Below are 16,751 nucleotides of genomic sequence, written 5' to 3'. Positions count from 1 at the left end.
TCATAGTTAATCAATACATACAATTACAATAATAGCAACATTATTGAGCTGTTACAAATCAAATCTCTAACAATAAAATGCATCTTTGCATGGCAGAGTTGGCACAGAAGTAGCATCTGAATTGGTACAATTACATCTGCATGAATAATGTTGAGATTCATGTTTTAAAAATACAATTTTGAATAGAAATATAATGGGTTAAACGTGATAGGTCTACTTTTAAATGTGAAACTGAAATCAAAACACTTACTGAGTAAGTCATGGAATAATTTATTCAACCAATTTGTTCAAAGCAGCTGATTCATTTAGTAACGAAACATGTTGCCAAATAGTCTAAAACTGTATAATTTATTTCTTAATTTTGCAAGAAGCACAACAATGACATTACTCAAAAAATTATAGAAAATTGACCGATTATAATAATGTATAACACTTGCCTGAATTATAAAAATCGACAGAGCTATTTGATTCTCTTTGGCACTGATAAATAAAGAAAAAACGTGAGCCTATCGCGCCGGCGCGATAGCCGACTTCTGGGGGTTAAAATTTAAGTCACTTAATATCAATTTGTTTATTGATGGTTATTGAAAATCCCAAATATATTATTGAAGAACAGTTCTCTTGCTCTGATGTTGCTTAATTATATACTATAATATACAAATCTCATTCAAGAACTTTTTTGCAATCATATCTTGAATTTTGTACCCATTTGTATACATTTAGATTTTTTTTTTTGTCAATCCTGCATTGATTTAGAACCTGACACAACAGTAACAAAAGAAATCACATTAGAAATAAGTCATTGATTGCATCTAAGATGTAAGCTTTACTTGAAATCCCAATAATAGTGTTCGAATAAATCAGACAATGCACTGGCAATTTAGTTACAGTTGTGGTCTTGACCTAGACTGGGTAAACCCAGCCTGATCTGCCGGCGATTTGATTTCGCCCTGCAACTCAGTCTGGAAACCTGTACATTAATTTCTACTGCTTCTTTTACACTTTTGTGAAAACCAATCACAGACTGGCTTATCCACCTGGTGCGCTTTTGGCGGGATTAACATGATGACAGATAGGCCCTGTCCCAAATGGCCCCCTAAACCCTCACGGTCTTCCTCTGAGTCCGCACTTTTGACGTCGTAATGCCGCTTTGACTGCCGGGTAGAAGTCCTCTGCTTAGCTCACAAACTTGCGGGCTCTGCTGAAGTGCACATCGAGGGCGCATAGCAGCCACAAAGTGGGTGCTCATGAGCACCGTTCTCTAAGCTTAAATGACGAATGGGACACCCTACGGTCTTGTGGACTTAAGGGACACGCGCACGCAATGGCCATTGTAAGTCCACAAGACTGAAAGTGCACATGAAGTGTGCCATTTGGGACAGGGCCATAGAGAAGTGATGGGTCTGTGCCCATTGATCACGCCTCTTGTGGTCTGATTGGTTGAAGGATTATCCAATTGCGTACAGAGTCATTTGAATTATGCTTGTTTATCATGCCTCTTGTGCAGTAGAAAATACAGAGCAGACTCCCCAGACCAATGTTCAATCTTAAATTGAGCTTGGTCTGGTGATAGCCAGACAAGTCTTGCCCGGTCTTGAGATAAAATCCTGATTCGTCTTTAGTCTGTGACCTGGACAAGACTAAGACCTTCAAAAATGGTCTTTAGAGCAGTCTCGAAACCAAGGCCGGTCTCGAGTTCTATAACACTACAATGCTGTGAAAGGTGTGTTTGCTAGGGATGGTGGCCTGGAGGGAAGGGGTCCCGGGGGCTAATGATTTTTTAGATGGTCCTTTTTGTCTGTACAGATAAAATTAGCAGAAACCCACCATCATAAACAGCCTTCTCAATCCTTCTGTTTGGGTTTCTCTAAAGAAACATGCGCAAAACAAGAGAAAAGGTCTTCAGCAGCTGCAATATGGATGCGTGCGAGCGTGGGTGCGTGTTTTAAAAGCTACAACCCTCCATTACCGAGCCCTTCTCAACCTTCCTAACACCAGAGATGTGATTTCACACATGCGTTTTGTCTAACTTTTCCATACACCATGGAGTGTGTGTGTGTGTGGTTGGGGGGGTCTTTTTGTTGTTCAGCTGACCCCTTAAATAATTCAGGGAACACTTACTATGGGGCACGATCTTCCTTGTACATTTCTGGCACCATGCTCTGCAGGGCAGGATAAAAACCTGAAAGAATGGTGTTAAAAAATTCATCTGGGCCTTTCTGACATTCATCACACTTTTCTCTCCTTGTATTGGATTAATGGGTTTGAAGTGCTTTCTGAGATGCGAAGCTCTCTCACATGTGCGTGGTGTCCTGAAGATGGTAAATTAAAAATAAATGAGTGTAAGTTTGCAGTAATTCAGCCGCTAATCATACCACGCGAAACTAGGACTCCTGGTGTGCATCTTTTCTCAACCCTAGATGCAAAATCGATAGTAATGAAATAACGAACGCATTTACTACATAATCTACAAAGACAAGACACTGCACATATTTAATGAGTATGCATTAAAATGCTTTGGCGTTCCTTGTGTTTGTGCTCCGCAGTAGAAAGTATGCCACATCGCTCCCATTTGCATACTTAGTGTTGAAGGAAGACCCACCTTGCTGTCTCTCTTCCCGTCGGCCCTCATTGCGAAACACTACTTAATTGCCAAATACTTCCATAGAGCAGGCGATAGATGTAAATTGTCATTTCCACCAGAGCCTCTGTGATCAAAGCTGCTCGTATTCACAGCATGCTGATAGGAGAGTTTAGCCCCGAGCCCGTCTCATACACCCATACACACACACATATACGCACACAGAAGATTTCTACCGAGGAAGTCTGGATAACTTACGATGCAAAACCCTTTACAAGCCACTCGTTGATGGCAAGAACAAAACGTCTTGAGCTGGATTTCTACGTAAATCTCTTTTCAACATAGGACCTAGGTGGGGTACACGAAAGGAAGAGGATAACAAGCCTAACACAAACTTTCTTAAACTGCGATGAGCGTTTTATGCATTTAAACTCTGCTATGCACTTCTGATAGCGATGATGTCAATGCACACATATGTCTTCCACACGTGGATTTCCACAAGCAGTTGAAACCGAGAAGGGAACAACAAACACATCACCGGCTTAATGAAAAAGAGCATACGGATTTAAACGAGACACTGACCCAGTATCTGTATGGCGTTGCGGCCCGGACGGGTCACATGATGCTGCTGGATGGTCTCGTACAAAGTGGCGTGGCACAGCAGTAAGCAGCTAACACTTATCCACAGACACAGGAGCCAGGACATGGCAGGCGCACCGGCTGAAGAGAAAAGACATCAAAGACAGAAGATAAAAGCAGAATGTTTATTCTATCTGACACACACACACCTACATGCACGTACGATTTCAGCCCTCAGCTTTATTCAACATTGCGCCGTTAACAAGCATTATTTCAATTCGTAACATTTACTTCATTTTAAGTCAAAATATTTCAAAAAGGAGGATGCCGTTTTAAATTAACAGGTAATGTACGCTATGTTAAGGTGTCCTTGTTGCAGTGTAAGAAAACATTTGAGGACTGAGTAACATTAATTAACTACATGTACTCACTATAGGGTTGTTTGCATGTAATTATGCTAAATGTATGGTAATGGCTTTGCATTATTTTATGGTGAGTTTTCTCATAACTAGCTGAAAAACTTGGATTGATCATCAGTTCAAGACAGGGGACACACATCAGATGAGTTCCCTCATGACTGCTTTTATAATATCAATGGTCGAAAAAACAAAATGCCATTTAATAACCCACTAATAACAACCAAAACAATAAAACGCATGCAAAGTTTAAACAAGCCCAAGTTTCCTCCAACTCTAAACGTGCAAGCCAGAAGCCGACATCTGCATTGTTATTAACGCTTTTAAATTACTCCTCAACTAATCTTCTGACAACAACACCAATAGAAAAAAACTCCACTTTAAAATGGCAAACAGTGTTTAATTAATGGGTTTAAGTTTTCCTGCACTCTTCAAGCTGACAGGCAGGATCATCACTCAGAGTACCCTCAAATGACATTGAAATGTCCAATGAATATTCATCGAGCCCCAAAATTAAGCATATAATTATTAACAGCACATTGTAATCCCCTTTGCTCCACTAAAGCCTCTTTAATCCACAGTTTTGTGGAAATGTGAACTGTTCCCAGAGGAGTGCTATTCTCTCCCTGGCTGGCAAAGTGCCTCAAAAACTTCAACCGTCTTCTTCAACACTATAAAAGGAGATCGACAAAATCGAGTCGTGCAACAGAAGAAGGTGATCTGCGAGCAAAAAAATCAACCTTGGACTTTAGAATATCATCTCAACACCTACGCAATATATGCAGTTACATATCTTTCATTTTCCAGGTAATTTCATAAATCACTCCTCCGTGATGTGGTGTCTGAGGTTCCGGCAGGTTTCTGAGAGCAGCTTTGGGAGACGGTGCTCGCAGCTGTCGTATAATTAATGCATTGATCTGATAAATCATCTGGTTGAATGCTTTTACATGTTATACTTTATGGTCCGCATGTTCGCCACTGTCCTCGGACACACCTGCACACGATCACCGGGGGATATCCGGCGCTATACACTCTTGACAAGATGTGTTTAGAAATTTTTAGTGTATAAATAAATACATATAAATTGATTTTTTTTAATTCTTATTCAGTACATTTCTGTATAGTTTCACACATTTCAAGCTCAGAATAAAAAAACAGTTTTGTTCTTGCACTGTATTGCAGATGTTATTAGTACAAAATAGAGCTTGTATGTGTTATTGAATGTAACATATTGGCTGTCTTATGTTCATCTATGTCAAAACAGCAGCATGGAGCTTAGAAAGGATTGGCAGCAAAATCCTGTAAGCTGATCGGATCTGCACCGTATTGACTGTCAACACTTAAGTATTATTTGATAAGCACATATAGGCAAATTATCAATGGCTGAGAAACGCACAAAATGCTTGCTTAAAAGTCTCGTCAAGTTTGGCATTTCAAAAATGCACACACCTGCTGACTTTCTAGCCCTTCTTGACGACTGACTTCCTACAGATTACGATTTAATCCTTTTTTTTTGCATCCTACCATGACAGAACGATCCCACCTAATCTTACCTGAGATACCGTCAGGAGAACGTTAAAGGAACGTGCCGTCAATGTTCATCCAATATCCTCAGCACATAGTCGTAAATCCATCCATGCTCACGGGTAGGAGCTTCCCAGCAAAAGTTCCTGCTCGGATCTGCGGGTCAGAGGGGGGAGGGATGAGGAGACTTTTGTTCCCGCTCCTGCCCTTGATCCCCTCTTCTGTTGTAAGTCCTCCTGGCTGCAATCCACCGAACCCGACAGCAGAAACTCCCGTCACAGCTGTGAAACGCTTTCAGAAACTAGCTGGGATTTGAGGGACGAGCGCCTTGTCATGTCACCTTTAAATCACCAGAGAAGCAACGTATTCCTCCTGTTTCTCAGCCTCCTCACGCTTCTCTCTGAAGGTGAAGCTTCTTTGGGGGATAACAAGCTAATTTGCCTCTTCACTTTTTGGTCCAGCACATGCGACGACACTTCTCTCTCTCTCGCTCTCTCTCTCTTTCGTGCGCTCGCTCGCTCCGTCCCTCTCTCCTCTCAGCTCTTCTCTCCCATTGAGAAGCCACTCAGTACGAGTCTCTCCTCTTCCCAGTGTACTGATTGGTGTGCACACGCATGTGTGAGTGCAGGCGTGCTTGTGTGTATGACAATACTGCCTCGCGAGTGGGAGAGCGAGACGCATCACGCGTCTTAAAGCAAGACTGCCCACTGGAGCCAAACAGACAGGCACCTATACAGTTGATATAACCTTGTATGTGTGTGTTTTCTGTCTGCAACTGCAGTCTAGAAAGGAGACAGAAAGGGTGGTTTAATTTCCCAATATGCTTCCTCAATTCTTCAGATTTTGGAGGGTTTGAACAAAGAGACTGAAATATGCTCAGAGCAACACGCTTTTAATAGAAGGGTGTCCGCAGCTGCGTTTGCAATCATCTCATTATCCTGAGATTGCTGCTGTGTTTCTTTGCCTGTTTGTACAATCTAAATGGCTCTTTGTGTTGCGTGCGGCTCTCACTGGTTGTTGAGTGTTGCCAGAATAAAGTTGCAGCTGGCATGCCAGGCACACAGAAACAGTCATCCTCTTTATGTGCTGATGCGCTTGTGGGAATTCAGAGGTTTTTATGATCTGAGATTATTATAGTATAAGGTTATTGTAAGTAAATAAATAAAAAACTAAATAATGACATTAATGTAATATATAATATAAAACAATATTTGAACTAATAAAAAGATGACAATGAGAATAATAAGATGACAATTTAGAAATATATAAAGGCAAAACTGAACAAATAAAAAAGGAATCACAAATAATATAACACACACACACACCATAAAGTGCAACTATATATAACACTCCAAAAACTCTCTGTTGTTAGTTGCACTCAAATCATCCTTATTCACATTACTTAAAAATCTCATGTAACTACATGAACTTAAATTTACTGAGTCGTTTCTACAAAAATGAGTACAACCTAAGCTTTACTTAAGTGTTTGTTCGGTCAACTTAACATTGCTGAGTGAAATTAAACAAACAAACTGGGCAGTGGGTCTGTAGTTCCCAGAATGCTTTGCATGGGGCTGCATTTGGAGAATAAATTTAGGGCTTAAAGTGTTATTTTATGAGTTTTTTCAGTAAAGGGAAAGATGTTGTTTTTGTTGGTGTTTAATGTTCAGTTATGTTGGACATTTAGAGGAGTTTCTGTAATTTTGGGGTTACCAATATGCAGAAGAATGGTGCCTGTGTTTAAGCTGTGGGCACTTGTACACATTTATTATAGGATAGAATTCCTGCCCTCAATTATATTGTGTTTGTCCAATGAGTTCTTTTTGTATTTTGCTTCTAAAAATATGCTTGTCGCTATTTAATAGTTCCCCACTTAGACTTGTAGAGCAAATAGTTAATCACTTGAACTCACTTGACACTTGACACACACACACACACACACACACACACACACACACACACACACACACACACACACACACACACACACGTTGGTCTATGTGGTTTACAGGGACTCTCCATAGACGTAATGGTTTTTATACTGTACAAACCGTATTTTCTATCCCCTTACACTGCCCCTGCCCCTAAACCTACCCATCACAGGAAACATTCTGCATTTTTACTTTCTCAAAAAATTATCATTTAGTATGTTTTTAAGGCCATTTGAATTATGAGGACATTTGATATGTCCTCATAAACCACATTTATAGTGTAATACAAGTGTAATACCCATGTAGTTATACAAATGTGTGTCCTCATAAACCACATAAACAGGCTCACACACACACACACACACACACACACACACACACACACACACACACACACACACACACACACACACACACACACACACACACACACACACACACACAAACCAAATATTATTATTACTGGCATTAAATACATTTTTGTTTGAATTATAGTAATTGTGTTACATTCTTTTATTTATATTTATTTATTTGGCTTTATTTATGTTTCAGTTTTAGTCATTTTAGTACTTTGAATTATGTTATTTTTTTATTTTTTTTCAAGGCACATTTTTTCCATTTTCTAGTTTTCATCAAATATAATAATAAAACAAAATAATTAAAATCCAGCTTTGTTATAATAACCCAAAACTATTTATTAGGTAATGAAATGGAAAATCCTCAATCATTGTCCTTTGATATGCATTTAAGAGTTCAGTCTAAAAAAATAAATTTCTCTATAAAGTTATATAAAATTATTGTGTTACATGCTTTTGTCTCTCTCTTGGCTTTATTTGTATTTCAGTTTTAGTTCGTTTAACTTATTTCAGCTATTTACCAGGGCAAAATTTCCATTTTCTATAGTTTATCATCTAATATTTATATTTTCAGCTTTATTTCAATAACCCAAAACTAATTTTGCATAGGCCAATGGGAAATGCTTAATCATTGTCCTTAATATGCATACATACAAGAGGTTAGTCTACAATAAAATATTACTTTTCTAACCACATCTATACTGTATGAGCAACAGAAACCACTGTCTCTCGGGGGCCAACTGGGATATGAAATGTAGGCAAACCAAATCTCTTGAAATTTTACAGGCGTATGCTGAGGCAGTCGTGTCAAGATCTATTCTTTCTTTCTTGACACAACTGACTACATCGTGACATTTCAGTGACAGTAAAGCTGACAAATGCTGCATGAGCAGCTGGAGCGGAGAACCTGCACACACTGTCGTCACATGAATATCTAAGAGCTGGAAATATGTGTGAGAGCGAGTATGAGTACAAGGGTAGATGAGCGAATCAAGATCGGACAGATAAAGCACTTGACTTCTCCAACTGATGCTTAAATCTGAGATTCATTTCTGACGGTAGGAACACTGTTCTACTTGAGCGCAGACAGTGAGCCTAGCCAAAGGGTGTTTTTCGTCCTGCTGTTGTCTGAGACGCTTGCTGGTCTCCACACGCAAGACTGCCAAGACTGGAATCGCAGGCTGGAGTTGCACAACTGTTCTTAAGGGGTAGAGGGAAAACATACAGTGTAATGAAATATTGAGAGGTAGATATTTATTTCTCTTTCAGTAGAGTGCCCTAAAGAGACCAAGTGACTGAGGTAATTGGCACCCATGTAAGAGTAACTGTTATCAAGTTTAAAAAAAGCTGCATGTACACTACTAGTGACCGATTTTTTTTTTATTTATTTGTTTATTTGTCAGGGACAATGCAGTGCACATTATTACATACATAATTATCATAGACAAGCCACAACAAAAAATGTGTAGATGTGTTGCATAAAAGGTTTCTAGCCAATAGGCTAATTTGCAACCCCAGTCCCTGGTCAGGCCTTTCTAAAAACATATACCCAATTTATAACCACATTACACAAGACAACACATCATATCCCACACAGACAATCCATTAGAACTAAAATAGCTCAATGTCCACATATTTGATTTTCTTTCAGCCAGAATTTCACCTTTCTATTAAATGTTTTCAGGTCCGTTTCTGTTTTTATTTCTGTTGGTAAATCATTCCAAAAACGGGTCCCTATCACTGAGAAACTTGACTGGCCAAAAGTGGTTTTACGCCCCTCTGCTATACAGTTGCCACCCACTGCTCTCCTAGTGGCAACTTTCCTTATGTTTATTTTTGTCACAAAAGGACAGAGTACGGTCGGAGCTAGATTATTTATACATTTAAAAATCAATTTAAGAAAAGAAAACTTGATAAAACTATCAAAATTTAAAAGCTTATACTTCTGTACAATCACGCAGTGATGCCACTTAATTGGTTTCTGATCCATTACTTTCAGTGCTTGTTTATGCAATGATATAATGGGTTTGACTGTTGTCTGGGAAGCTTGGCCCCATACAGTAGCACCATACGATAAATGAGAGAGTATCATAGCATGAAAAAACAGTAAAGCTGCTTTGACAGGTATATGAGTCCTAATCATTCTAAAACAGTTTAGATTTGTCCGGACAGTCTTACATAGTTTATTAATATGTGCAATGAATTTGAGTTGGGAGTCCAAAGTAATACCTAAAAATTTAAATTCCTCAACTTCCTCTATGGCTGCTTGATCTATTTTAATAGTACATTTAGCTTTTCCTCTAATTGAGAAGCACATAGATACGGTCTTTTTGACGTTAAGCGTCAGATGATTGTTTTTAAGCCATTGGGATATACCCTCCATTTCCTTAGTCAGGATTTCTGCTACTTTAGTCGGTGTCCTAGCTGATGCATAAATGACTGTATCGTCAGCATACATTTGACAGTTGGCTGACCGACAGCACGTAGGTAAATCATTTATATATAGACTAAAGAGCAGAGGCCCCAGAATGGAGCCCTGTGGAATACCCATTGTGCATTGTAATGATGTTGATAGTTCGTTGTTTATTTTAACCCGTTGCTCCCTATGGTCCAGATATGATGCAAACCAACCGATAGCATGTTCAGAGAAGTTGAAGCTGGCAAGTTTATTCAAGAGTATGGTGTGGTTCACAGTGTCAAAGGCCTTTTTTAGGTCAATAAACACAGCTCCCACAACATTACCCTTGTCCAGCTGCACTACACCAAATCACATTGCAACGGCAAATGCTAAAAAATATTTAGTTAATAAGTATTTTTACAGTGCAAAAATATCTTAAAATCCTTAAAGGGGGGGTGAAACACTCAGTTTCAGTCAGTGTCATGTCAATCTTGAGTACCTATAGAGTAGCATTGCATCCTGCATATCTCCGAAAAGTCTTTATTTTTTTTATAATTATATAAGAAAGATGCGCTGTTCCGAGTCTTTCCGAAAAAAGCCGAGCGGGTGGGGGCGTGTCGTGTGAGCGGAGCTAAATAATGACGTGTGCTCGCTGCTGCTATTGTGTTGAGTCGAGTGCGTCGTAAAGCTGTGTCATCCCTAACAGCGGGAAAAAAACTTTATTCAAAATAAAAATATGGCTTTTAATCAGATACAGCCATACATCTATGATCCGGAATCAGACCCAGAGGCTGCAGTTGAACAGGAGCAGCAGCAAAAAACGACTAGAGCAGGACGTCTCTATGTGGTACAAGTTATACACTAACTATATAATATGCTTAGCGGCTTGTGTTATTAACATATTTATACTTGAATTATATCGTCGTATTTTTGTCTTTGAAGGTGTACATGTGGGAAGTGCAGTTGTGCACGTGTGTTTGTGTGTTTACGCGTGGTTTGTGTAGACAGTAAGCGGACTGGTTTTGCAGTCTGTGCAGGACTGTCTTGGTCTGGCAACCAAAAACGCACTTTTTTGGTGACATTGTTATGTGCACATCACCTGTTCAGCATCCTACAAGCCAGCGCTTTGATGGGCGTAGGCTGTTACTTTCGCTCTCTCCCTCTCTCTCTCACGCGCTTCCGGTAGAATTGTCCGTAAGGCCCATACAAGGAAATTCCGCCCCCATTAACGTCAAAGGGGACGCATGATCTCAAAAAACTTGCCGAAACTTATGACTAACCGGAAGTAGTATTTTTGACAAAGAAATACTCCCATCAAACGTCCACCTTAACTTTTGAAACTTTGTCTATGTTTAGTATGGGATTCCAAGTCTTTAACAGTGTAAAAAGATCAGTATGCATGAAACAGCATTTCACCCCCCCTTGAAAATTAATTGATATGATTAGAAATACTGCAAAATTAGTTTTGGGTTATTGAAATAAAGCTGAATATATAAATATTAGATGATAAACTATAGAAAATGGAAATTTTGCCCTGGCAAATAGCTGAAATAAAAGACATTGTTTCATAAATTGCATATTGCATTTTTTTTTATTTTGTCTTGCTGCACTTGCAGATTTATTTAACTTGTTTAAAACTTGTTTATACTTCAAAAGTGAAAAGTGCATCAAGACAAAATACCCTAGTATTAAAGGAAGTGTATGTAAGGTTGCGGCCAAAACTGGTACTGCAATCACTTTCGAATGACTGTAGAGCGTTGTATCCCCTCTCCCTCTCCCTCTCCCTCTCCCTCTCCCTCTCCCTCTCCCTGTCCCTCTCCCTCTCCCCCCTGACTTGAGGTTGCCAGATAGGCTGCAGGATCCAGCAGGTTTGTAGCTGCAGCTGTGGTAACTAGAGCAGATCTGGCAACCCGGATGCCGAAACACTACTGACTTCGTGATTGGTCGAGAGGTGGAGGGTGGAGCTTCAGGCCAAAACACAACATGTCAACATCAACATCAGTTGAGGGCTGCAACAACAACTTTTAAATGACAATATCCTGGCCAGACTTCTGTTGTCAGTGATAGAAGTATTTAAAAATTAATATAAATTAATGTCTAGTGACATATCAGGGCCATTTTATGATTAATTGAAATACATTTCTTACATACAGTTCCTTTAACGATACATTCTCTAACAAGTTCTAATGTTTATGCAGTGATGCTTCAAGTAAATGTAAAAGTGAAACAATACATTTAAATTCTGAAAATGTATTGGTATAAAATTGACTACGCTATAACTGCAAAACTAATTTTATATGCATATGGTTCAAATTTAAATCGGAAATTCAGAAACACTACAAGATTATTTCCCTGTTCCTATAGCTCAACTGGTAGCATGATGCTAGCAACACGATGGTCATGGGTTCCACCCTCCGGAAACACATTCTCACACAATTTATGTGTTGAATGCGCTTTGAAGTTGCTTTGGAGTGGTAATGGAAATGGAAATGCAATTTGTAATATACAGTACAGACTTAAAGTGCCCCTATTATGCCATTTTACACTTTCCAATTTCTTTTTCTCTCTTACAACGGGTTTACATGCATCAAAGGTCAGAAAATACATTTATTTCTCATGATATACATTGCACATCACCACAATTTTCAATGATTCTCAAACGACTCATCAGATGAATCAGTCTCTCTAAATCCCTCCTTTTCCATGAGCTACTATGGCCAGATGGCTCAGTCTGATACGATTGTCTACTGCTGACTCCAGAGACTTCCTAAAGCTCAGCGACTGTAAACAATGTAAAGACAGTAACGATGACGCTGATTTTACCATATCAATCTGAGCACGAGTCCAATGACAAAAAAATAGAAGAACTTATTCGACCCGAACCTCTAGCGCAAGGACGGCTTGAGCAGGACGTTTCTCAGTTATACAATACTCAGTTTCAGGTACATTATGAAATGTTGCAACTGTAATTCCTCACCATCAGCTTTAACAAGTGTACGTCCATTAACAAGCCAATGTGTATATTTCTAATTTATTACGGTACACATGCAGGAACTGTGAGTAACGCGAGTTAGCCGGAGACTAGGGCTGCACAAGTAATCAAAATATACTGTACCTTGGCTTAAGTGTGATAATGAAAGTGTAAAGGCTGCCATTTTAATTAAATAAATAAATGCCCAGAGTGTTCTGTGATCTGTAAACTCTGCTCCGTCTGAAAGCACTGCGAGTTTCAGTCGCTTATAACGCGCGTTTGAAAAAACAAGAAAAAGTAATGTTTTGACTACATATCGTCCGTCGAGTGTTTGATATCTCCTGATGTGCCTTCGTATCACAGAATGAGGAAGACGATTGTGATACAATGATGACGTCTACATCGATTATCAATGCATTATAATATACTTTATTATTATGAAAATTCTTGAGAAGGCTTGAAGAACTTCAATACACCATATACTGTCGCAATCTTTATGTTTAATCAAAGTGTTTCTATCTTCTCTTCATTCACACTACACAGTGCTATCTTCACATTAGTGATTTTCTGAAAATGTCATTATATTACTTCTCTTTGAGGCAATGTGACGTTTCTGCTCGAGGGTGCCCTCTGGCCTCCAGTATGAATGAAACATGAATGTGTTTAGTGCCCAGCAGTGCTCACTCCATCTTATTTTGGGTAAAAAATAGGAAAAATAATACTCTAAATAAATGTATATGACAATCCATATGTTTTACAGTGTACAAGAGGGTTTTTTTCACACCGCGGATGCATAAGTGGCCCATACTTCATATTAAAGATATAGACTCCTTCTTGATTTTGCATACAGTACCTCCCGACAAAAATTAAGAAATTTATATCACAGATTTTTTTTAATAATTTTTTTTTAATAGTTATTATTATTAGTCATAATAGAAAAGCACAATAAAACATTTTTAAATTGTAATTTTAACCAGAATAATCGCAATTAGATATTTTCCCCAAATTGTGCAGCCGTACCGGAGCCCTACACAATCTAAAACCCAAACGCTGTATTGTATTTAAAACCAAAACTACTTGTATAGGCGGTTCAGACTCATTTCTTTCTTTTGGGAGCCAATAACTATATTTATCGTGCCCCTTTTGACTTTACAACAGCAGAATGTTTTCAGTAACAAACAGCTACCGTATATTACACACTGCATTAATGAGAATATTCAACAAACCATCATTTTTCAACAAACCAAAACACTTTAAATTTATGGTAATAACCTATAGCACATATGCATCAGAGAAACAAGCGAACAATCTTTAGAATTTAGTTTTTGAACTTTATTTGCAGTAACTATATTTCTATGGCATCGCTGTCGAAGAGTAATTGGCTATTAAAGTGGATTTATTGTAGACTTAACGGAAGTTATCATGAGCGTCGTAATGTTGAAGCGGATATCGTAACAAATGTCAAGATCGGAAAGATTTTAAACCGAGTGGTTCATTAATAAATCCATAAGATCAAGCTGTGGACATACAAAACACAACACAACGAGCGCAGCGCAGCGATAAAAAGAGGCGGGCTACATAAGGTCTATGTATAGCTTACTTGGGGCAAATAATTTGCTATATACCACATTACAACAGGGAAAAGAACATGGCTAGGGAGGAACAGAAATGGGGCGACCAAAAATTAAGGTGCATTACGTCATGCCGCTTCCAGTCTTGACAGCTCTATTGATTATAATGGGAACAATCTAGTTTTGACATGCTGACATGGTGTGAGGAAAAGGGAAACCAAGAGTAATGAGAAAAAAAGTTTATGAGTCCCTGTGAACTTCCAGCATAGACCTTGAATTTTATTATGGCCGCACTGTTGACCACTGCTTTCATCCGAGCGTTTGCGCCATAATGTAATGGCTGTGACTCAGCAAAATACAGCCGCTAAAAATGAAGGACTTAATGGCAGGGACGTGAAGCACAGAATGTGACAAAATGAGCATAATTTGTAACTAATGCACTACCACAAAAGCACAGTGAAAGGGGAGAAGGTGGAATTAAGGAAGCGGGCTAAAAAATACATAAATATATAAAAGATTCTGAATTCGCTTAGATGAACGCATTAGCATTTGACTAGCTGTGTTTTTTAAAACTCCTTTTGTGCTGGCTGACTTCATGAAAATGTATGGCTTATGAATATGGCTCATGTTTATTTTAGGCTCTTCAAAATCACATTTGTGTTCCTTCAATGTTGTGTGCCACTTAAACTTGAAACAAGGTCTTCCTTGAAACATCTTTATATGCCTCTAAGGACGACTTAAAAGAAAAATCATCCAATTAGCCGTTTCTCACGGCGATTATGTATGCTTACGACAGCATCGCCGTTCCGCGTCTCATTGTTTTGTCATCTGGGGTTTGGATTTCTCATTTATGACTCTTTTTTTTTTTTTTTTTTTACATCGTGCGGCTCGTGTTTTGGGACGCCACTGGCTTTATCATTACTGTAGCTTTCGCTCTCTACCCTTCCTTCAGTATCTCATCTCTTGGGCTACTAATATTTCAAAGCATCTGTCGCCGCTGTCCGTGCCAAGCTGGGCTAGCCCAGTCCAAACACCAGGAGCCAGCTGTTTGCATCCAAGCTCCACAGATAAACGCTGCTCTGGTGCTGCAAACTACATACGATTTCTTCATGCCGCACATAAATGCCTTAAAGAAACAGTTCAAGCTAAAATGAAAATGTTATCATCATTTACTCACCCTCATGACGTTACAAAACTGTATGACTTTCATTCTAGTGTGGAAAACAAAAGAAGATGAAAGGGAAGTGAAGTGAAAGTCAATGGGGTCCAATATTGAACATAAGGATGAGTAAATGACGACACCATGTCTTGGGTTCTTGAAGTCAGTAACCATTGTTATATCCACCAGCTCAGAATCCAACACCCACTTGGAGAGTATTGAGTCGTACTGGGGCGTACTTTGTGGAGTGCATGTTTTACAACATAAGATGTCTTCAGAGTGAAACACTCCAAAGCAAAAAGAGGGAAGTGCGCTCAATGATTCATAAACTTAGTGGGGTGAGTGTCTGAAGCACATATGAAACAATCTTGCTTCGCTTGGAGGTGCCTTAAGGCCAAAAGGGCCTGGAAATGAATTACAATAGCTTAAAAAAAAAAAAAAAATGGTTGCGTGATCCAGACGAAGACAGCAATCATCGCATGAAGCTCTCTGGCTCTTAAACAGCAAACAGACTTGTCCTTGATCAACCTTTAGCTAAAATCAAAGTAAAACAATTATTGAGTATTGAAACATCAGATATGGGACTAGGATCTCACCCTGAAAATAATATAAGTTATTTTTTCATAAAATCAGATGTGAGACCCCACATTATTGATGGACCCACTTTATATTAGGTGGCCTTAACTACTATGTACTAACATTTTAATTAATCATTTGATACTATGCTTGTGTACTATGTTTTTACATTGGACTTACATTTTAAAAATACCTGCATGTAATTACATCTATAATTAATTTCTGGAGTTACATTTGTAATTACACAGTTGGCCCTTCCCTTACACCTAACCCTACCCTTAAACTTACCCATCCCACCACAGCTGTCCCTAACTCTACCCCTTTCCCTCCTCAATATACGCATAAGTGCTTTGCAAAAAAATTTGAACGCAATAAGTATATTGTACTTATTTTTTGATGTAAGTGCATAGTACTTAAGGCCACCTAATATAAAGTGGGGCCTTATTGACATTATTAGGGTGGCGATACAACATCTTTTTGGACCTTAAAGTGCAATTTTAAAGGTTAATAAGTCTCCTATAATAGGTTTACATGCATCAAAGAAACCCTTCAATTTTCTCATAATACACTTTGCAGCATCATCTCTTTTTTCAGTGTCTAAAGCGGTTAGATCCAGGGTTCTTTCTAAACCCCACCTTTCCAAGAGCCTACTCTGCTCTGATTAGTCAGATAGCCCAGTCTGCTGTGAT

General features: G+C 38.8%; 1 protein-coding gene across 3 annotated transcripts in view; it reads right to left on the bottom strand.

Annotated features, from left to right (window-relative positions):
* The window catches only part of LOC137058390 (chemokine-like protein TAFA-1), a 253,145-nt gene extending 247,395 nt beyond the window's left edge, over positions 1–5,750 (bottom strand). Inside the window, exons 1-2 of one of the 3 annotated variants that reach the window (XR_010900675.1) lie at positions 5,130–5,748; positions 3,164–3,301 (exon numbers count right to left, since the gene is read on the bottom strand). Coding sequence is in view for 1 of the 3 variants with exons in the window: in XM_067431643.1 (XP_067287744.1) it covers positions 3,164–3,287 (124 nt within the window). In the remaining 2 variants the exon portion in view is untranslated. Of the gene's footprint in view, positions 1–3,163; positions 3,302–5,129 lie in introns of all 3 variants that reach the window. The other 2 variants (XR_010900674.1, XM_067431643.1) reach the window with 2 other exon arrangements.
* Between the last annotated feature and the right edge of the window lie 11,001 nt (positions 5,751–16,751).

The sequence above is a fragment of the Pseudorasbora parva genome, chromosome 22 (genome assembly GCF_024679245.1).
Source record: "Pseudorasbora parva isolate DD20220531a chromosome 22, ASM2467924v1, whole genome shotgun sequence".
NCBI classification, from domain to species: domain Eukaryota; kingdom Metazoa; phylum Chordata; class Actinopteri; order Cypriniformes; family Gobionidae; genus Pseudorasbora; species Pseudorasbora parva.
This window is presented reverse-complemented; position numbering and strand designations above follow the sequence as displayed.